General features: G+C 37.2%; 3 protein-coding genes across 4 annotated transcripts in view; 2 read left to right on the top strand and 1 right to left on the bottom strand.

Annotated features, from left to right (window-relative positions):
* The window catches only part of LOC145227742 (bridge-like lipid transfer protein family member 2), a 33,149-nt gene extending 32,910 nt beyond the window's left edge, over positions 1-239 (bottom strand). For both annotated transcript variants that reach the window (XM_080092652.1, XM_080092653.1), the window contains exon 1: positions 64-239. In XM_080092652.1, the coding sequence (XP_079948778.1) occupies positions 64-119 (56 nt within the window). In that variant the 5' untranslated portion in view covers positions 120-239. The remainder of the gene's footprint in view (positions 1-63) is intronic.
* A 448-nt stretch (positions 240-687) lies between these two features.
* LOC145227777 (histone deacetylase 1-like) overlaps positions 688-21,529 on the top strand; it is a 50,055-nt gene continuing 29,213 nt past the window's right edge. The window contains exons 1-12 of the mRNA XM_080092684.1: positions 688-852; positions 1,081-1,193; positions 2,483-2,600; positions 2,978-3,052; positions 3,499-3,637; positions 4,296-4,437; positions 4,854-4,958; positions 5,539-5,635; positions 5,981-6,121; positions 6,942-6,988; positions 7,199-7,319; positions 8,102-8,173. Of these exons, the coding sequence (XP_079948810.1) occupies positions 801-852; positions 1,081-1,193; positions 2,483-2,600; positions 2,978-3,052; positions 3,499-3,637; positions 4,296-4,437; positions 4,854-4,958; positions 5,539-5,635; positions 5,981-6,121; positions 6,942-6,988; positions 7,199-7,319; positions 8,102-8,173 (1,222 nt within the window). The 5' untranslated portion in view covers positions 688-800. The remainder of the gene's footprint in view (positions 853-1,080; positions 1,194-2,482; positions 2,601-2,977; positions 3,053-3,498; positions 3,638-4,295; positions 4,438-4,853; positions 4,959-5,538; positions 5,636-5,980; positions 6,122-6,941; positions 6,989-7,198; positions 7,320-8,101; positions 8,174-21,529) is intronic.
* On the top strand, positions 13,386-20,788 carry LOC145227779 (uncharacterized). Its single transcript, XM_080092685.1, has 4 exons — positions 13,386-17,767; positions 18,157-18,274; positions 18,758-18,929; positions 19,396-20,788. Exons 1-4 carry the CDS (start codon positions 17,131-17,133, stop codon positions 20,089-20,091), a joined length of 1,623 nt encoding a protein of 540 aa, XP_079948811.1. The 5' UTR covers positions 13,386-17,130; the 3' UTR covers positions 20,092-20,788.

The following is a 21,529-nucleotide window of genomic DNA, read 5'->3' as shown; positions in this document are numbered from 1 at the left end:
TGCATGAAAACATGTTGTGTGATGGTTATGTCTAATTTCAGCATAGCGTGAACATTCGAATACCTGACAAGAAGCCAGAAAATTAAAATGGAGACCAAGAAATAGACAAGGAAGAGCATTTTTCCTGCCACCAAGTTTCCCAGTTAAACACAATTGTATCCACAAAATATTGTTGTCAGCTCATTTTTGCATTCTAAATTACCATTTGCGTCATTGCACGTCTGAAACACAAAGATCAAGACTCCAAAAAGTCATATTTTTTCGGAAAACAAACCATTTTCTGATTCACATCAAATCAAACAATTTCCAACGAAAACACAAAGCAAGCAGAAGGGAAATCCCCTGATTTACGTCCGTGATTTTCATCAAAAGCAAAACTATGAATTTTTGTTTCGACTTTCTGCTATAATGTCAGAACAATTCGGCTTATAGGTGAATTTTTTAGTATTTTGTGATTATAATTTCAATACAACGATAAACCCATTGGCATTTTTTTTTACCTTTTACAAAAATATTTGACAAGTCTATACTGACCTACTGGATGAATTTGTAATGAAATGAAGTAAGATTTATTTACCAAAACTAAACATCTTCGAAATTATTGAGAAAATACTTCTAGTTTAACTTTTTATTTTCATTTTTACCGACGACAAATCTGCTTCCGCAAATCGCTGTAGCGAATTTGTGGAGAGCGTCCCAGTTGAATCTCTCTTGAGTCCATTCGGAAATTTTTCGCTGCCAACTTCCGAAAAATTTAGGAAATTCATCTCATTTTTATTTGTTATTGAAGTTTTGTAGCCATGGCGTTGACCAATCCAGGTGGAAATCGCAAAGTTTGCTACTACTATGACTGTAAGTAAATTGTTTCAACTGTGTTTAGTGTAACGCTTGCAAAAGAAAAGTACGGGTACACGTGCGGTCGTCCGCAACCAAATTTTTCTCCGACAATTTTCGAACAGAAATCCACATTTTTTGTGATAAATCGTTTCATTAGCCTGTATGCTGTAGATGAAATGCATTTTATAATATACTATTAAGTGAATATTACGGTTTGCATGACCTTTTTTGTTTTGTTTCCAGCTGATATTGGAAACAACTATTATGGCCAGGGACATCCAATGAAACCTCACCGCATTCGTATGACCCACAATCTGCTCCTGAACTATGGCCTCTACAGGAAGATGGAAATATATGTAAGGAACAACTCTGCTAAATAATTTTATGACGCCAGAACAATTGTTATTTTACGACAAATTAATACTCTTTAATTATCACACTATAGTTTTGGCTATTATGCTTTCTTTATGTGAAAATTACAGTAATTAATTGCACCAGGCACATTTTATCTGTAGTTAATTTTATGGGAACCACAATTTACTTTTTAAGAAATATTTGGCCCTCTTTCACATTTTTTTTCACTTGACAATGTTTAATTTTAGCTCAAAAATTTGAAGTGCATCCTTGTTATTATTTTAGATCATCACAGTTTTTCTTCGTGAAATATAATGTAATTTTGTCACTTGTAACTTGTAGTGCCACCTAGTGGCTTGAAATTACAAAACCTGCTGCGAAAAATTTACAATAGAGAAAACTTTATTCATGGTTTGGGTTTCAAAATAGTTAATAACACATTGTGCCAAGGTTTAAACTGGTTCGATTCCATTTGGTGGGTTCTTTTAAAAAAGGAAAGATCTCTCACAGGCTGAAAAATACTCATTAGAAGTTTTTTTTTTTCACACATATTTCACTTGTTTTAATGTAACTAGATTTATGCTTAGATTGAAACAATCTGCACTGTCTGTAAATTCAGTTTCTTCCCTAACACAATATATCTTCCGAACAGAAGTGTTCTTTTCATTCACAAACAAATTGTGATTTCAAAATCTTATAAATTTTTCCATTCACCAAAAACCATAGGGTCTGAAGCATGGGTAGTACAACCTTTTTCGTCGGTGGGCCATATAACCAATTTCAGACATCAAGCGAGAGCTATACAATTTTTATGTGTACACAATAAATTTAAAATTCGTATAAAGCATAAATACATTTTTTTTCTGAAACGTACAGAGGTTTGCGCAACACTTGCTTACACAACAAAATAATTGTTACTAGACAAAGGGAATTATTACGTCACATTCGGAAGTACATGCAAACTGCAGTATGGCCCACCGTTGAGAAAACACTGATTTAGATTATACTTGTTACATATAGCATAGCAACTTAGGAGATTTACCAAAAACTAGTGGAACATTTTGCTGAATTCCCCAGAAGATTTGCATTTTTTCTGTGAATCAGTGTGTTCATGAGGGCCACACAAAATAGTTTGGCAGGCCGGATTGTGGCTGTGGGCCGCCTGTTGCTCACCCCTGGTCTAAAGTTTGGGTTTACTGCAGACTAAACATAGATAAAAAACATAAATCAAAACCTCTTCCATCAAATGCATTTGTTAAAAATATTTGAAAACTTTGATTTCATTTTTCAGCGCCCACATAAATGCATTGCTGATGAAATGTCAAAATACCACAGTGACGATTACATCAAATTCCTTCGCAGCATTCGTCCAGATAACATGTCAGAATATACCAAACAAATGCAAAGATGTAGGTTTGGTTTGTTAATTTCTACTAACCCTTTTGTTAACATATGAAATCTAGTTGAAGTTAAATGTAATGATTTTTTGTATTTAAATCAGACTTTTTTGTTTTTGTTCTGGACAAAATGGTAACAAATTTTAACCTGAAAATATGTTTCATGCTTGTGTCATAAAGTAGGAAATTGTCATAGAGAATTTTAGTAGAATGAAAAATAATTGTCAAGAATATATTCATGAAAACAAATTTTCCATTTTAAAATAAAAAAATGTAAAATGTCTAACATTGTGCTTGATATTGCTGCCTTATACCCTGGCGTATGAGACATGCTTATGCAAAAACACATTTGTTTGTTCATTAATTTAATTTGTTTGATTTATTTCTAGTTAATGTTGGAGAGGATTGTCCTGTGTTCGACGGACTTTATGAATTCTGCCAACTGTCTGCAGGAGGTTCTGTCGGTAAGTTTCATTTCAACTTTTTGAAAGGGTTACAAACCCATAGGGAGCTGGATTTGGAAGTTGCACTCATTATAATACAAGGAGTTTAAATAGGATTCAAATTTGGTTAAAAAAACAATCTTTGTAAATGGCCAGCTTTTCCCCCCAATTTTTCTCAATCCTTAAGTAATCGGTTACAGACCCATAGATAACTAGATTTGGAAGTTTCATTACTTACAGTACATGTAGTTTAAATCTGGGTCAGGGTTTAATAATAAAATCTTTTTTTTATTTTTTTTAAGTCAAGTTTTCTCATACTCCAAGACTTGAAGAGCTGGGTTTGAAAGTTGCACTTCTTATAATAGCAAGGTGTATAAATCGGAATCAAAAATTGATAAACATAAACCGTTTAAACCTTAAAAGTTTTTTTCATTCTTAAAGTAATGAATCTATTCAATTGCCTTTAGCTGGTGCAGTAAAGATTAACAAGCAACAAACTGACATCGCTATTAACTGGGCTGGTGGACTCCATCATGCAAAGAAGTCCGAGGCATCTGGTTTCTGTTATGTGAATGATATCGTACTCTCCATTCTCGAATTGCTCAAGTAAGTAGGCTGAGCTGAAGGATTTTTTTCCAACAAAAATAACTTTCAACCAATATTTTTCCCAACAAAGTTGCGTGCTAACTATTGAAACACTTTCAAAAGCAGCAAATTCAGTTAATTAAACCTTCGGAATATGTACTTCACCTTAAATTGACTTGGTCAGTTTGTGTAAAAGCATGGGGTAAAAAGTTGTATTATCTGTTTTTTTCTTTTTTTTTATTGAATCTTTTTCATCTTTTATTTTCAAAAAATCTAATCCATTTATTTTCAAGTCTTTTTTTTTTTAAAAAATTGTTTAAAATCTAATCCATTTTAAGGTTACCCCCAACATGTGTCTTAGGTCTTTTGTGTTTGCAAGGAAATTATTTAAAATTTACCCCATCATGTTAATTACTATAAGTGTTGAATTAAAGTTTCCCCTACACTAGGTAATATGTACTTCCAATAATGTACAATCTGTGTTTCAATTTTTTTATATTTGGTGGCACTTGTGTTATTCTATGATCCAGTTTTGGTAATAGGTTAGAATCGCACTTAAAATCGATTGATAACTTTCCCAAGACAGCAAATATTTCTCTATTAACGCCTGCAATGATCGTTTTCACTACACAAGTCAAGCCAGAAAAATGGCAATCATATGTTCTTTATTCACATGTAGATATCACCAGCGTGTGCTTTACATCGACATCGACATTCACCATGGCGACGGGGTGGAAGAAGCTTTCTACACGACTGATCGAGTTATGACCGTCTCGTTTCACAAATATGGGGAATATTTCCCTGGAACAGGAGACCTCCGTGTAAGTTTTAACCAGTATGTGTTGAATCTGTTGTCTGAGCACAATTTGTCACTTTCCATATTGTCACAACTTTTTTTCCCTTCAAAAGTTTCCCCCTTTAAACATCTGAACCTGAAACCTTGTGTGCATAACAATAGACACAAGGAATGATTTCCTGCTTGGTTATGGGGCTCTCACCGTTTTTCTTTGTTTTCGCACATAAACGTGTTACTTATCTGAAGTTAGTCCTTTCTAAGTTTGAAATTGGTTGGCTCAGCGGCTCACCCATACAGTGTTTCTTGTTTTTCGTTTAAATTGAAACCTTTTTGCAAACTGTTTTGGACAAAAGCAATATTGTGCTTAACCTTGGCAAGAAATTTTCAATGGAATTGGGTGAATTTTTTTAATTTGCTTTATCCTGTATATTTGCATTGCAGGACATTGGAGCAGGCAAGGGCAAATATTATGCGCTCAACTTTCCTCTCAGAGATGGAATGGACGATGAATGTTACGAACAAATCTTCCAACCTGTTATCACTAAGGTATACATATGTATTAAGAATGCCTTTTTCTTGCAATATTAGAATGGGAGTTAATTTAAAAGAAACTGTCATATCCCACAAACATAACCTTAGCAGTAGGGATGGGCTGAGCTGAGCCAGAACCCGAGTACTCGGTGACGAGCATGGTCGTTTTTGGTGCTCGGTACTTGGCCGAGCAGTCGCACAAACTGACCCGAGCTGTAAATTGGCAGATTCATGCCCTACTAACATACGAAACTAGTGTTTAAAAGGGTATCCAGGAACAAAGTAAATGTTCAACGTTCTGGGGTCTGTACAACTTAATACATTGCTGTGACAGAAGGGACCGTGGGAAGCTACAATACTAGCGTGGAATTGGGAATGTTTGTGACATCACCATGCACCGAGCGTACATTAACTTGAGATGCTCGGTGCTCGACCCAACAGAACATCTTCAGTTTTGGCCCATCCCTAGTTTTTATATCACCACCAATAGATAATCGGAGATCATCAGTCTTTATGTTCATTGTGTTGACGTGCGAGTGAATGTCCCATGATTCTGATTACTTCATATTGTAAATATAATTTTGATGTTGTTTAGGTGATGGAGTATTACCAACCCAGTGCAGTTGTGCTGCAATGTGGAGCTGATTCACTCACTGGAGACAGACTGGGTTGTTTCAATCTAACTGTTAAAGGTAAAAAACCATCTGACAATAAATGTGGAAAAGATAGGAAAGAAAAAAATGGTTTGGTTGTAATTTTAACCTGATCTGCTGTTGAGAATATTACGCAGGAATTAAAATTTTCATGTACCATCAGAAATATTTAAATAGAAAATAGGAAACTTTTCTTTATGGAATTTGCAATAAAACAGAGAATATAATCAAATAAGTTTAGTTGACTCTTCTGAATTTCTTATTTATAAAGTTGTGTAAAAAATTATTGGTCACAAACATTGTAACATCGGAAAACAACATTTTAGTATCAATGGCATTTACGCTGCTTAAAGTTTCACAATTATAACATCTTATCATTTTTAGGGCATGCCAAATGTCTTGAATATGTGAAGAAATTCAACATTCCTGTGCTAATGCTTGGAGGAGGTGGTTACACAATTCGTAATGTTGCACGATGTTGGACTTATGAAACTGCAGTGGCTCTAGGACAAGAAATTCCAAATGGTTAGTTGGAATAAAACATTCTCAGCAAAAAAAAGTATATGTGTATGAAACATTTAGTGATGGGATGATACCAGGTTTTGAAGCGAGTACCGATACCGAGTACGAGTACCACATGTATGTACCTTCGATACCGAGTATCGAGTACGATTACCGAGTACTTAAGTGTAGTGTTGTACTTAGTTGTACATCACTGGCTAATTTTTCTGCCATGGTCGGGGTACAGGCGTGCACACACACACATGCCGAAAAATGTAATCTCCAAGTGATAGAGAAAAAGATATACGTAAACTGGCGGAACCTTTTTCAAATTTTGCGCTGTCCGAAGCAAATATTGGCATAAAGTTGCCCGTATTCTTATGGTGTAAATTGGCCTTCGGTACTCGCATGTTGGTATCAAAAACTGAGACAAAATATTTCGATACCGAGTACGAGTATCGATACCACTGAAATTGTTCGATACCATCGATACTGAGTACCGAGTACCGGGTACCCGTCCCATCACTAGAAACATTACAATGTTTCGACAATTGCTGTTGTCATTGTCAGGTGAAATAAAATCAATAGAAATCGTTCTAATTCATTCCTAATGCACAACAGAGAACTTACTTACCCTTTTTTCTAATTGTCGAAATGTTGTTTTGTTTTCATACAAAGATATTTGCTTGGATTTTTTAGACTGAGAATATTTCGAGCCATGCATTGTGTACTCAAGAATAAAATATGATATATATCCAACAAAGTCTTAATTCCTAATTCTTGATTTTAATAAATCTGCCGTGAAAGTATTTCATGTGTCACTTATGTATTTTTTAATTTACAGAACTTCCATACAACGATTACTTTGAATACTTTGGTCCTGATTTTAAGGTAAATTTACATTTTTTTCAAACTTTTGACATCTTGTTAATATAAAGTTGGACATTTATGGCCAAAATATTTAGGCATCTATTTCAGTGCTACGTATTTGTGGCACTGAACATTAAAAATACTTTAATATACTGGTTTGAGGTAAAAGGTGATGTCATATATATAAGGGATAAGGTTGTCTTTAATATATTTGGTCACGATGTTTTTCAGCTGCATATTAGTCCAAGCAACATGTCCAACCAGAACACAACCGAATATCTCCACAAGATCCGACAACGTTTGTTCGAGAATCTGAGGATGCTACCACATGCTCCTGGTGTTCAAATGGCTGGTGAGTTGGAAATTAAACAAACAACGCTTTAATTAATTCCATTGTGTGCAAGAGCAAAAATGGTAATGTATTGTTTTTGTTTAAAATATTAAGTGACAGAAACCCATTTTAATAGTTGCTGGTATTATAGAGAATCATGATGAACATAAATTACAAAATTTTAATTTCAAAAATGTTGAAACATATTTTTTCTTTATGTTTTGTGCACATGAGCAAAATGATAATGCTTTGCATTTGTTTGAAATACTAGCTGGCAAATAATTTTTTTGTAATTAATATGATCATGGATTATCAAGGTAGACATAATAAAACTGCCTTTCACTTCCTTATCTGTTTTTGGGGCCAAAAGATAAAAATTAATGTGGCAAAACAAACATGTACAAAAATTCCATAAAACATAGTGTTAATATGTAAGTTTGTTTTACTTTTGAAAAAGGGCTGTACCAAGATTGGGAAGATAAATTAATTTCAAGGAGGTGTAATGTGAAGTAGTTATTTATATACCTTGTACCTTTTGGATATCTATCTGTACTTATATTTAACTATAAGTTGTCAAACTTCTTTGTTTAAATGCTTTTCTTGTACTTCCATTGTAGGAGGATTGCTACACTGAAATACACAATCGAATACCCTAACCTGACCTTGTACAGAGAATATAAAATATAAAACCACACACAATCAAGTAGTGCACACACTGTACACACAATATACATTTCATATAACTTTTATCACCACTAATTCCTTATTCAAATAGACTCACAACCATTTATGTTTATTTTCAGACATTCCACCAGATGCAGTGGCTGAGGAAAGTGAGGATGAAGCAATGGAGGATCCTGACAAGCGGACATCAAGTAAGGATTTATTGATGTTGCTTGTTTGTGTGCTTGTCTATTGACTAGACTTATAGGCGATGTTATTGTTTCTATTACTTACAAACAGCTAGGTTAAAGTCGAACCAATTTACTAAAAGTATTTTGTTGTGTTATTTGATAAATTTTATGTATAATTTTTTTAAATGATGCGAAGAAAGATTGTTCTATTTTGTTTATTTTGGTCTTGTTGTTACTTGGTAAAAATACACTTAAGATTTGTATCTGTTATTACCTTAAACTTTTTATTTAAAGTTTAGGCCTTTTTTAATTTTAACAATGTTTATTAATTTGTGTTTGGGTTATTACACCAAAAACATAAAGTTTTTAGCAAAATTATCCATTCGAACCTTAATTTGTGTGGTTAATTATGCGGTGACTTTACTTATGCGGTGATTTTGTCGTAATTAGTTTAACCCTGTGTTGCACTGTTGGTTATTCTGCGTAAAACATGGGGTCTAAAAAGGCTTCCCGCCAAAGCTGGAAGTAAAGAAGAAATCATTTCCTGTGTTGCAAGGCTACGGTAAGTGAACTGGTCTGCTGTTGACTAAAGAACTTTGCTCAGCAAACAGTAGTGCCCAGTCAGAAAAAAGGCTTTTGCTTTGTTAGCTTAGGGCAGATATTTACAGCAAGTACTCCAAACTGAAGATATAAAGCTTATAACGAGGTTCAGGTTAAACTTTGTGGTATCAAAGACAAGGTAAGACGTGCTTGGTGAAGCCATTAATCACTCTGTATAGTCAGAACAACGCAAAGGATGTCGCAGGTCGTGCAGTCTATACTGGCTAAACATGACCAAACTAGCCCAGTCTGCAATTTGCTTCAAAATACTTGCTTTGTTTTGAAGTGTGACATGTTTTTTTAGCAAAAACTTATTGTTGAAAACGTTATGGTATTACCTTCAACTACCTTCTTTCTTGTTAAACAAAGTCAGTTGCATACAAAGCAGGATAAAGCTTTTGAACAACTGTTTATTAAGGTCGTATCAAAAAGTGTGTCTTGCAAAAATTTTACAGTTTTGCAAAAGCGTGTTGCAAGCAATGTCTCCGGATGTTATAGCTTTCCTTGTACTTCGCTTAAACTGTGCGGTTTATAAATCATGGTACAATCAACTGGTCCAGCTAATGTGTTTGTTTATAAATTGCTCGCAGTTATGTGTTGCTGTATTTGCTAGTTCGTGCAACATGCCAAGTTTAGCTGGTTGATTAAATAATATAGTGACTTTAAAGTCATTTGTAAGACGAAATTTTCTGCGTGATGTTGACTACATGGCAATGTTTTTTTGGGGTTGAATTTCGTCAGTTGGTCTGTAGATTGAAAGTCAAACTTGAAAAATGTTTGTAGCCGTTGTAAGGGTGTCGAAACTCGGTCAAACATTGTCCAGAGAGACGTAACTTTCAAAGAATTTGCGAAATTAACGCCCTAGACTTGCCGAAATGCTTGTCTTTGTTCAAGAGTCAATATTTGTCACCGATTTCTTACTGAAGTTGTCTAATTCAACGTTTTTTTATTTCCGCTTTACAGCAGTATATGAGTCAAAGCCACTAGTCAACGCTAACTTCGAACGATCGCAAACGCGTGCACTTTCTTATCATTATTTGCCAACAAACGAGTAATTAGTTTCCGGGACCAAAACATGTTGCTTGTTTTGAAACTTCGTTTTCTCGCTCCACTGACTCTTGCACGCACCTGGTGGTCGGTGGTGCTGTGGTCGGGTTCGTGTGCCCGCAACATGGAACTGACGAACTTGTGTGTTTCCTCACGTCACATGTGCTTGTTGTGGTGTAGCAAGTTACACGGCTGGCTGATGTCAAAAAGTCACATCAGAGTAAAGTTATTTCTTCTTGAACTTTGCAGTTTTGATTTCAATCACAAGGTCACGGTTTTATCGATGTTAGCGCCAGGTGTCATGCACGTGGTTCTCTGAATTATCAGGGGAAGTGAGGAGATAAACTAGTCTCAAGTTTAAAGTGTTTTGCTGATGTTATTCAACTTTGTCAGTCTGGTGTCTAAAAGTTTGACTTACTCGCGAATTACTGCATTGAAAATATAAAATTTTTGGATGCTTTTCCTGTTTTTGTTTTTGATTCATGTTTTTCACTAACTAATGTCTAAAAGATTTAGGGCTTGTAGAAAGTTTTAATTCAGTTGCATTTCCAAAAGAAAAACTGTGGAAAAAATTTAGTTGCTTCAAAAAATTTTTTGTCAGTTTTCTGTGATTAGCGCTGCACGCAATTGTAAACAAAGTAGACAGTTTTAAGTGTTGATATATGTGGCGTAACAGTTCACCACATTGTGACGTAACGATCATCTGCTTGACAGGTCTACTAGAAAAACCACATGTTGTCTTGCAACGCGTCTTGTTTGATGGATGATTAGGTACCTCCTCTATCATAGGCATAGAGTTTTAAAAAATACCGGGGGTGCGACTTTTGATAATTGACGCCGATGCCTATGCCATGTGCAGTATTTGTACGGGTATAGGACCAAATACCACCTTTTACGTGCTTTAGCCTGTAGTTTCTATAAAATTAATTTGCAAATAGTCACTTGACACTATTTGTTTGTGTTCGATCGGAACGTTTGCTGTGCGTCTGACAAGTCTGATGGAACGAAAGGACGATTTGCCGAATCAGCAATTTTGTAACGATTTAGTTACGGCGGAAAATAAAAGTAAAAGCAATTCACGTTTTAAATATACTGACTATGTATTACTGACGCCTAAACTTAGGTCACCTTGGATCAAGTTTAGACCGTTGCAGTGCTTTGCAAACGGACATTAAACACGCTTAGGAATCAATTTATTTTTAACTATTTCCCAGTTATTTTTTATTGCAGAAAGTTATTGCCACAAATAATACTAAAACGTTAGTGTCTATGTCATGTTTATGTTGCATTAAAATACCCGTTTATTGCGAAACAATTACAATTGTTACGTTTCGACCGACGTCTGTTGGCATGAGTGCGGGCGCATTTGTTTAGCTGGAAACACGTTCTAAAACCGACGTAACTTGAAAAAGGATGCGATTTTGACGTTATACAAAGGTCAAGGCCGGGGGTGCGCGGCACCCCCGCACCCCCGTACTCTACGCCAGTGTCCTCTATGCCTCCAGTGATTTCTGCTTACCTGTTATTTGTGCGAGCCAACACGTTAAGTCTTCCTGTTTCGGTGTGTTGTCTACGGGTCCTAGACAATATCTTGCGACATTCAGAGTTTGCTTAGATCTTGTACCAGTGAAAAATTATCGATAAGGGCTACTACTACGTCCTGTGACGTAGGTGATGACGTAATTGGCAAGCCAGGTTCTCAGATTTTCCCTTTCTCGCTAATAGACAAGTGAATGTTGTGTACATTGCACACAAACATGCAGATGTGATGTGCTGCGCTCTACCAGGTGTTTTGACAAATTTGTCAGCCCAGTTTATGCTAATTTTGCGCCAAAAATGTAGTGACTGTTGGGCTTCAAATGAATTCGTCTGCAAAAATGCAGAAGCACTGGTTACGTATTGATTTGAGTTGGGTTTTGTTACACTATTACACTAGACTCTATGACTGCTGAGGGTTGAATGAATTCTGCGAATTTTGCCCACTCTTTCTCAACCAAATTAATTTGACCAATTGTAACCTTCTATGTTTGACCAATTGTAACGTTCCAGTTTTTTTGACCAATTTTACCCTTCTGTATTTGACCAATTGTATCCTTCTAGTTTTTTGACCAGTTATAACCTCGCCACAAAATTTCCCAACCGCAGTTTTCTACCTCAAAAACGCAACCCAGATAGAAGCTCAAGATTCCCATTCCAGTAATTTGACACTCGAATTTGGCCAGCCATTGCGGCCAGCATGTACAAAGCACTGGAGCAATTAGATTTCGAATCCATTAAAGTGTTTCAGTCGTCACGTGCTGCCGCAGTGGCCAAAAAACAGCAGTGCTGGCAGGGGAACAAATAACGAGCAAAGAAAAAGTATAAAAAACGTGTCTAGCACTCGCTGTGGCTTGCTGCTGCTGCTGGTGAGGCGGTTAGTGTGTTTATGTGCGGGTTCGTTTGCGAACTAGCTGGCGGCGCTATGAAGTGCTCGTGCTACGATGTAATGCGTTTGGGTCTCAACCACTACTACTAAATCTTCTGCGACAGATAGTAACAGATATATTAGTTTCTGTTTTTGATGCGGTATTTTTTGTTCTTTCAAGTCTATTGACAGTATAGCATGGGCAGTTTGGTTGTAGGTAAATAAGGTGAGCATATGTGTCCTACATGCAAACTTGTTTCAATATAATTGTCTTTAAGCTTGGGCTATTGAAAGTTTTTCAGTTTCACAACATTCGCTCCCTTTCTGAAAAGGGTTTTACTTTCTACCTTGTTAGTTGGTTTTCTTTCTAGAAGTTGCATTGCTTTAAATATACATCAGTTACATTTACTGGTTTTAGCACTAGAAGTGTTTTTATTTGTAAAGGTTTTGTCGAAATGACGTTATGTTGTGCTCGACGAAACCTCAGCAAAATTACAAAGTTACGGAACAAAACAAGTATTTTTTTGTAACTTGACACCAAATTTTTACCAAGTTCAAACATTTACCAAATATGCAACCTGGTTGGCGAAATGTTTAAGGCTTGTAAAGTTGTTTTCTTTGCTGCGTAGTCAAATGTTCCGCGTGTCTGCTTGTCCACTATTTTGCTCTCATGATGTTCGCTGAAAAAAACATGCTGCCGTTTAGACTGTCTGCTAAGTGGTGCGTATTATTGCGTCCGTGTTATGTTACAGATGACCACTAAATGATCACACACAAAAAAATAATTTCGAAGTTTCAAAATGGCACGAATAGCGCTATAAAGTGTATACAATGCAGTTGTAGCATTGAAATTTGGAGCCAAGTTTTTAGTTAACAGCTGCTTTGCTGCATTATTTGTTTGCAAATAGTACAGGTGATTAAACGTGCACCTTGTTCACGTTGTTCATCTATTCGCATCGTTAAATAGTGAGCGGATAAAGCCATCTGCCCGCTGACATGCAAAAACGACAAACCGCCATCGGTATCATATGTCATGTTACACCAACGCCAGGATTCGTTTTTGCTGTTTTTATCCATGCGGAATTTTGTAGCAGTACGGCATGCGACCACATCACCCTTGTTTATCTGTTTCTGTTATTCAGTGCTTATGCTGGGTAATGATTTATTCATAAGGCGTGTCATTGTTGCCGGACGCTGTGCATTTGGGGCTTGGCAATTTCGAATTATTTTCTTCGCTATATTTACTTTCATGGTGTTTTTGTACTTTTAGCTTGGGCTGCGTTGTGTGGTTGGCCTATAGTTTTAGGTTAGTTCAGGTTATGTTTCAAGTTTAGGTTATTAATGTGTGTTTTATGTCAGTGTCGATATTGGGTTCATCGATTTTGAATATTTGACGTGTGCGAAGACTTGCTACTTAGTTAACACACCTTTTCCAGCAGAAACAAACAGCGATGTTTTTGTTGACTGTTTGTTGATTTTAAGATCAAAACGGTAGTTCAATTGATTGCAATCAAATATTTTGCTTACGTTTGCTTTAAACCCTTATCAAAACTACCGCTTCAAACATCCTGATTTAAGCAAGTAAGCTCTACTAGCCGGAGTGCGTCATGTCATTTCGTCTTATGACCAGGATTTCGTCCTAGCGTTGATGTCACCCTGGTTGTTCCTTTAAAGTAAAGTCACGAAGACTTCTACTAGCTCATGGAGTTGGTACAATGATGTGGCGACTTTTCAACAAACAAACAACCACTGTTTATATTTTGCGTTGGAAATCCAACATTTGTAAACCACTCTCAAAAACCTAACTACCAAAAAATACATTTAACAATCTTATGACTATTTGTTAAAGTTTTCAATAAACAACTTGTTACAACCTTTACCGAGTTGATCAATGTGGTGTGGTTGCGTTGATGTCTTGTAGTTCAATAGAAAAATAGATTAAAAGTGCTCATTGCTTCTCAAATATTTTAGACATAAAAGTTTTACTGAATGTTGTTTAATAATGCCGTGGCAAGATTATTTGTCGTTGAGGCTCAGCCGGTAAAAAATATCGAAATACTGTATTTGGTACTGAAAACTCTTTTGTAATGTCTGTTAAATCAACCCGTAATGCCTAAAAAGTACTCTAGACAACTGCTAACCAACAGTTAGGTATAATCACTGGTACGCTTTGCAAAGGGCTTCCGTTTTTACTGTATCATGAGTAACTCGTAAAACAGGACAAAAAGTCAACTGACTGTGTTCGTTTTCATGTGTATTCGGTCCAAATATTTGAGTTGATAGTTTTCAGGGAAACCAACTGTATTTTACCGCTGCTGTGGTAAACAACTGTCACTCACCTAGCAAGGACCGTTCCTCTTAACAGATTCCCTAAGTGCAGTTCCTAGAGTGTCGATAAGGTTTCCTAGAATTTGTCGATTTTTGGTTTCCACTATAAAGTCTAGGAAAGTGCTAGAAAGGCAGTTTTTGGTAAAAATGTTTTAGCTTGGCAAATAGGATTGACAATTTTGTAATTGGGTCTTTGTGTTTTTGGTAATTTGTAAAAGCCTCGTGGTTGCCATATACGTGATTTTGTTGTTACAAGGCATGTTAACGCCTCGACAATTGTTGTGGACGCCATCGATGCAAAAGCAATGAATGAAACGTATAACAGCAATGGCGTTAAACTAGCATATGACCTGAGAGTTTTGTAAACCTTTTACGCTGTTAAGTACAATAAGTTTTGACGAAACGTTTGTACAACTAAAACGTTTTATGTACCGTTATGACTGTTTTGTTCTTAATTAAGTTTTTGTGTCGTGTATTGCAAAAAAGTTATTGTGCACTAATCTACGTTTGCAAACAATGCTTTGACTACAAACTTTCTGCTGCTCAACCTTTTGCTTTCGTTTTTAGTATTCCTAAGAGGATTTCTGAAGTTAGTTGTAAAGACGTTTTGTATTTCATACTGCGGTTGTAAACAAAGTTGCAAGTTACGCGGTTGTATCTGGATGCAGTAATCAAACTAATGCAAGTTTCATCAATCTTCAGCGTAATTAGTTGTGATCTCGCTTGTGACAGCGGCCTGTCATTAAGCACGCGTTTACCTCACGCCACAAGTTGCTTATCACGTTTTGAGGTCGTTACGTTGTGTCATGTTAGAAACAGACCAAAGCACTGCTGTGTATTGCTTGTCTTTGGAAAGCGTTTGCTCACAAGTTTCAGTTCATGCGTTCTAACTGGAATTTTCGATTTATAATAATTTGCATCGTTTAAATTCGAACAAACACGTTTGTAAAACTGTAAAACAACGTTTTCTCGGTATTATCTAAATGTTTTTATACTTTGCTATGTTAAATGTAGCACATTGGAACTATATAGTCATTATATTGTCGTATAGTTTGCACGTGTTAAATTTGATCGGTTATTTGCTTATATTATTTGAGCCAATCGTTGAATGTTGTTCCGTATTCAAGTCTGTAGAGTGTAGATCAGTGGTTCTCAAACTGTGGTACGCGTACCACTAGTGGTACGCAGGAACTTTTTAGGTGGTACGCAAGTAGCTTTCTGCTGTACCTAATTTAAGTCCGATCTAAAATTGCAACTCAATTGACCCAACTGATCAGCCCTGGTTTGGGCAAAAATCGTATTTGGACATTCTTTGAAATTGCTAAATATGCTAGCCAGGTTGAGAAATGGGCCCATTTCTTGGTCTATCCATTCAAACAGGATTTAGGACTTTAGGTGGTACGCAGCGATAGAAAAAGTTGTCAGGTGGTACGCGATCCATATAGGTTTGAGAACCACTGCTGTAGATGATAAGTAAGCTGCAGAAAGTGCACACCAGTCGACCTTTAAGGTCAAATCAGCGCAGCTTGTGACAAAAGATGGACGCATTGGTTGGTATATTCAAGTCCAGTGTTTTGATTTCTCCAGCGGTTTCCCAAAATTTGCCAGTAGCCTAACAAATAATTCGTTTAAGCAAATATGGCTATTTTTTGGTATTTAAATGAAACACTTGCGGTCTCTTAAAACTACTTAGCGTTCACCCAAACCAAACCTTAAAAAAAACCTGTTCAAGTCTACCAATTTTTAAGAAAAACCAACGTTTTCTTGACACAAATTCACTGGTTTTGCTTACTTGATCGTTTTTCTGGTGCTTGAACAACAACCCAGCAATGTGCTTTGCTCTTCATTTTCTCGATATCCGACAAGAAATCAATAATTCCTGGTCTTTGTTTTCGAGCGGTTTCAAAATTGCATTAGTGATTCACGTATCTAATGTGTAAGTTGATTTTCATGTCAACGGTTGTGGATTTGTTTGTCTCAAACTGACATGGGTTGTTGTTGACAAACGAAAGCTGATAAACTTTTCTGCGCATTAATCTCTACAAAAAAAGAAAGAATCTTAGAACTCTTTTAACATTCCTGAGAAGGGGGTAGCCAATGATGTCGATTTGGTCTTTAACACAAACCCATAGTAAATACCTGTTTTGTGGTATTTTTGAATGAATTGCTTTGTTGGTTCTTAATGTCAATTTCCTTGTACTCGATGGGGAAAATACGTTGGGTATAAAAACAGGTAGTATGTGCGGTGGTTTCAGCGTAGAAGGTGAAAGGCATGGGACAAAATCGTGTTATTGTTATCAAGCGGAGTAATATTACCAGACTTGAGTATTGTTGTACATTAACTAGGTTTAACTAGGTTAGACACGTTTTCGCTTGGTGTTTTGTTTTATGTAACGTATTGCGGTGTAGAATAATAGTTGATGGTTTGTGCCAAAAAGGTGCAGTGTTTGGATGCAACAATACGCAGAACTAAAATATATGAATTGTGTTGTTTGTATTCCGTTTTGTCGAACATACAACTGACCTATTCTTATTTGCAACTAAAGGCGACGTGAACATGTATTGCTAAAGTTTGCTGGTAGTCTTAAGAGATCCAAATATGAATGAAAACTGGATGATTATTGCTGTGGTTTGTTACTGCATTGGAATGGCTTTGACTGCCAACATGACATCTGGCACGACTGCTGCTACTGTCAGTGACCATCCAACAACACAAACCGAAACTACTGGAATACAATCTGAAACTTCAGGAATAGAAACAGGAACAACAGGAATAGTAATATTGTCAAAACAAGTTTTGAATGCCACAATTTCAGATTATGTGCCAATTGCAGACAGTTCTTCAATTCCCACTGGTCATGCGGTGCCAGCCACACCTGCCAAGAACGTGTCAGTTGGCTACTGCCAGAAGCCACTACCACTTGACCACGTTGAATGTGACAATCGTGACTTCAGTCAGGTACTTTGCCTGGAGAAGCGGGCTCGCATGAACGTATCGCAGGACATGCGAAATATTTGGGTCATGTACTGCACCTTCCATGCACCAATGGACGCGGGTGACATCGTAGCGAAGAATTACAAATGTTCTCTTGACCGCCAACTTGGTCCTGTGACATGCATGGCACCCGGTCATGCCACCTTTACTGCACAATGCGAGTTCACAATGTTTCACTGCACAATGTCGGAATCTTCGTCTGGAAGATTTTGCGAGAATACATTCCACGCTCTTTACGAAGGTGAGCTTACTTATGGGTGTTAGTGTGACGTTAAATAGCTACTCTAGCCAAAACAGTTTATGTTTTGTTATCTGCTGCCCCGATGACACTTTAGAGTTTTTACCACCTGTGCATTTGAGTAGTCTGTAAATAAACCAAGGTAAATCAATTCCACAACTTTTTATGCTTGTCTACTTCAAGTAAAAAAATGGACAAAGTTTAAATGATAACATGGAACTTTCTTCGGCTTTAAACTAAAAAAAAAACGCATTTTTTATTGATAATTTTTAACAGACGTAGACGTAAACAAAATGCACCACAACGTGATCCTGTTATACTTTTTATCTCTGTGTTTCTTAGTAGTGAATTTGTTACAGAATGTTTTTCTAATAGTTTTATTCTTTTCACAGACGGTGGTCGTTGCGTAGGTACAGACAATTGGTGCCCAGCGTCCAACGTTTTCTCTTTAAATTTGTTCATCTACCACCGAGTTGTCCCTTTTGGCGATCTCCGACGCGTTGACTTCGAGTAAGTTAACTAAGTTGTTAGACACCATAGCTGTTTCAGAATTATATATTTTGAGCTTTTTTACGCACCAAAACAAACTTACACCAAATATTTGAACCCCGCTTGTTGATCTGTTGATAAAATTTATATTTTTCTAGCTTGGACATAGCACGAGGCTAAATTTGCCAAAAGTCTTCTGTTACAATAGAGCCATAATTTCAAAAAGGCTTTTTGGCACGAATGTGTTTGCGCTTTAAGATGCGTGCAGTTTTGCCTTTCGTAGATTTTCATGAAGAAATTTTAATCAAATTGAACGACTCGGAAAATTGTACTTTCGTGCCAATTAGGGCTTTAAATATAGTGACGAGTTTGGGGCTACTATAGGGCCGCTTACCACCCTGGTCTTGTCTGTAAAAATTGTTGCCTAGTCCCCATAGTAAATTGTGTTGTTAGCAACACAAACTTCCGTAACATCACATTTACAACTGTATTATTTTGTTGCAGCCCACCAAGCCATTGCAAGACCGATAAACTTTCAGTAATCGCCGCCATATGTGGAATCGTTGGCGTGCTTCTTATTGTTGGTGTACTTATACTTGTCATGAAACTCCGACCTTATTACAAGAAATATTGTAACTCCAAACATCATCAGCAAGACCACGTGGTTCAATACTTGGTAAGTTCGAATGTGACTGGTCCATCCAAATCTTTACTTTATTATTCCCCACTTTAGCGGAATAATCTATACGAGTTACTATTAAGTAAGCTGCAGCACAGTTTCATCAGTGCAGCTGTTCACAAAATATCGACAGTATAGGCTATAGTATTACCAGGCTATTGTATTCCAGTTTGTTTAGACCTGCAGTCTGAAAAGCCATGTCTGATTTAAAGTTATTAAAGCAACATGACATGAGCAATTATATAGAGAAATAAGGCGACAAACATAAAAAGTGTGCATAGATGCTTGTTTACCCTAAAGAAGCCGACTTGAGTAGGATGTTGAAACGTCGGAACAGAAGGTCATGTTATGCATGTTCCCGTTCAAAGTTACTCGCCTTGTCGCAGTTACTGCTTGAACTTTTAGTTGTTTTACGTTTTATAGCTTACCTTACCGAGCATAACGTCCAACATTTTTTTTACAGACCAACGTGTTAACGGACGATGTGGCAACTGACAGACTTGCAGCGATGAAATACGACGAAGACGAAGCAGTTGAAAACGAAACAAACACGAATACTGAAAGTCCTGTTTCCCCACAAAGTGACACACAGTTACCTCTGCTTAACGACTCTTTGCCGACCGCTAGCGGTTTATCAGAGTCTGGTGTTTTTACCGGCAGTGGGCTTACGCAGCGGAGTCGGTTGTACAGCGTCCTATCGAGTGACGTTGAAAGCCCAAACGGTTCCACAATGAAATTCATCGCGCGTCCGCCGCTCTCTATGGACCCTCCGCGGCAAAACTTTTATCAGTCAAGCGGGGAGGCGCAAAATTTGGATGTCAAATTTCAATTGGTGGTTGATAAAAACGACTCCGGGGGCGGCGGGGGTTTTCCTGGGCTTATGGTGGGTCACGAGGGTAACTCCCGGTTTGAGGGGCTTACTGTGGGTCATGAGGGTAACCCCCGGTTGAGTGGGGACGATAGATCAAGTTTGTCGTCATACGCCAACCCCGGTTATATGACGTATGACAATTACACAATCCAACCCGGAAGCGCACTTCCGGTCGGTCCAAGCTCTAATCTCCCCCACCCCGGCGATGACGAAGTGTTTGCTAGTGGCAGTGGGGTCTCACAGGGGGATCTACCTGGGGTTAATATTGACAACCCAACTTACATGTGATGCTCGCACAACCAGGGTTAAGCAAGAGTTTGCAGGTTCGAATCCCTTGTAAGGAGGTTTATGTTGGAGGTTTTGCCAAATGTATGTGGATTGAGAAAACCAGCACAACGAGAGGTAATCGAGTGGTTATGGGTTCGAACCTCACCTGGACCTCCTTTGTTCAGTTTGCACAAGACTTACGTTAGATTAGTGTCATTGCATTTTACAATATACGTTCCACGCGTAACTTGAGCCATTCTGATCGGCTTTTCAATGACAACGCAGTGACCCTTTCATCAAAACATTTGGTACGTGCGTCACGAAATCATGATTGGGTTCATCTGGTATCAATTAGCAGTTTTATGCGGAATTCGGAGATATTTAAACATCTTCAACTATAACTTCACCAGTCAATGAGCAGAACAGATGGAGATTGTTTCTTATAGATGGAGCGCCTGTTTCCTTTGGTTGTGATTTCTATTCTTTTCAAACATCAGTGTTTCTCTGTGTATGTAAAGTTCCTTTTTCGTACTTCTAGTAAATGAATTTTGTACTTTTTTTTTCTTTTTTTTTACAAGTGTTGTTTTTGTTTCGTAAACTGCATTCCGCGTTTTTTTCGTGGCATCTTTACTCGTTTGCCAAATCTCTATTGACATGTGATACACTGGTTTGCCAAACCTGATAATAGAAGTCGAAATAAACTGTCCAGCGAATACAGGTTTAGCTTGTACTGCGGTTTGAATTTATGAATGAAATCACGTTTATTTCACAGGTCTGCTTATAGTCACAACGTTCAGTGAACTTTGAAGGCCAGTTGTGTGTGGTAGACATTTGTCTGTGTGAAAACGTGAAACCGTAACGTTTGAATTAACTTCTTCTGACCTTGTTCGAAACCGTTCGCAGCCACATTTGCAAAATAAAATCACATTTTGTGGCAAAACGATTGGCAAATTGCTGCTTTCTGGTTGAAACGCGTGCTCGTGTCGGTTTAAGCAGCGAATGTTCCTTCACCACACATAGCTTAAGGCTGCATGCGAACAACCTTGATTTGTTGCCGCTCGCTCATAAAAGGTTACTATGACCTTTTCTTAATCCTCAAAAAATTGCTTGTAGATTGTTATTAGTGGAATGTGGGTTAGCTGTCTTGTAGGCCCTGATTGATTAAGGCCTGGTTTTGGTGTTTCACGTTGTTTGATGTAAGGCGAGCTTGGCTGACAAAACCTCCGTGTTACGCCACTTGTGCTTCACACTTTAAACTAGAATCTCTCAGCTCGTTGCTTGGTGAATAAAGACTAATGAACCTTAAATGTTTATTGATTACAGTTCATGGAAAAAAATCAGTCATTCCACCTTACGATTTTGCGATATTTATATTTCGCCTGAATAGAATCTATTTTTTTATCATTACATACTGATGCTGTTAACTTACCTCAAAATCTTAAGGAGGAATGACTTCATG

The sequence above is a fragment of the Phallusia mammillata genome, chromosome 5 (assembly GCF_965637545.1).
Source record: "Phallusia mammillata chromosome 5, kaPhaMamm4.hap1.1, whole genome shotgun sequence".
Taxonomy (NCBI): Eukaryota; Metazoa; Chordata; class Ascidiacea; order Phlebobranchia; family Ascidiidae; genus Phallusia; species Phallusia mammillata.
The sequence above is the reverse complement of the archived record's forward strand: the minus strand, read 5'-3'. Positions and strand labels throughout refer to the sequence as shown.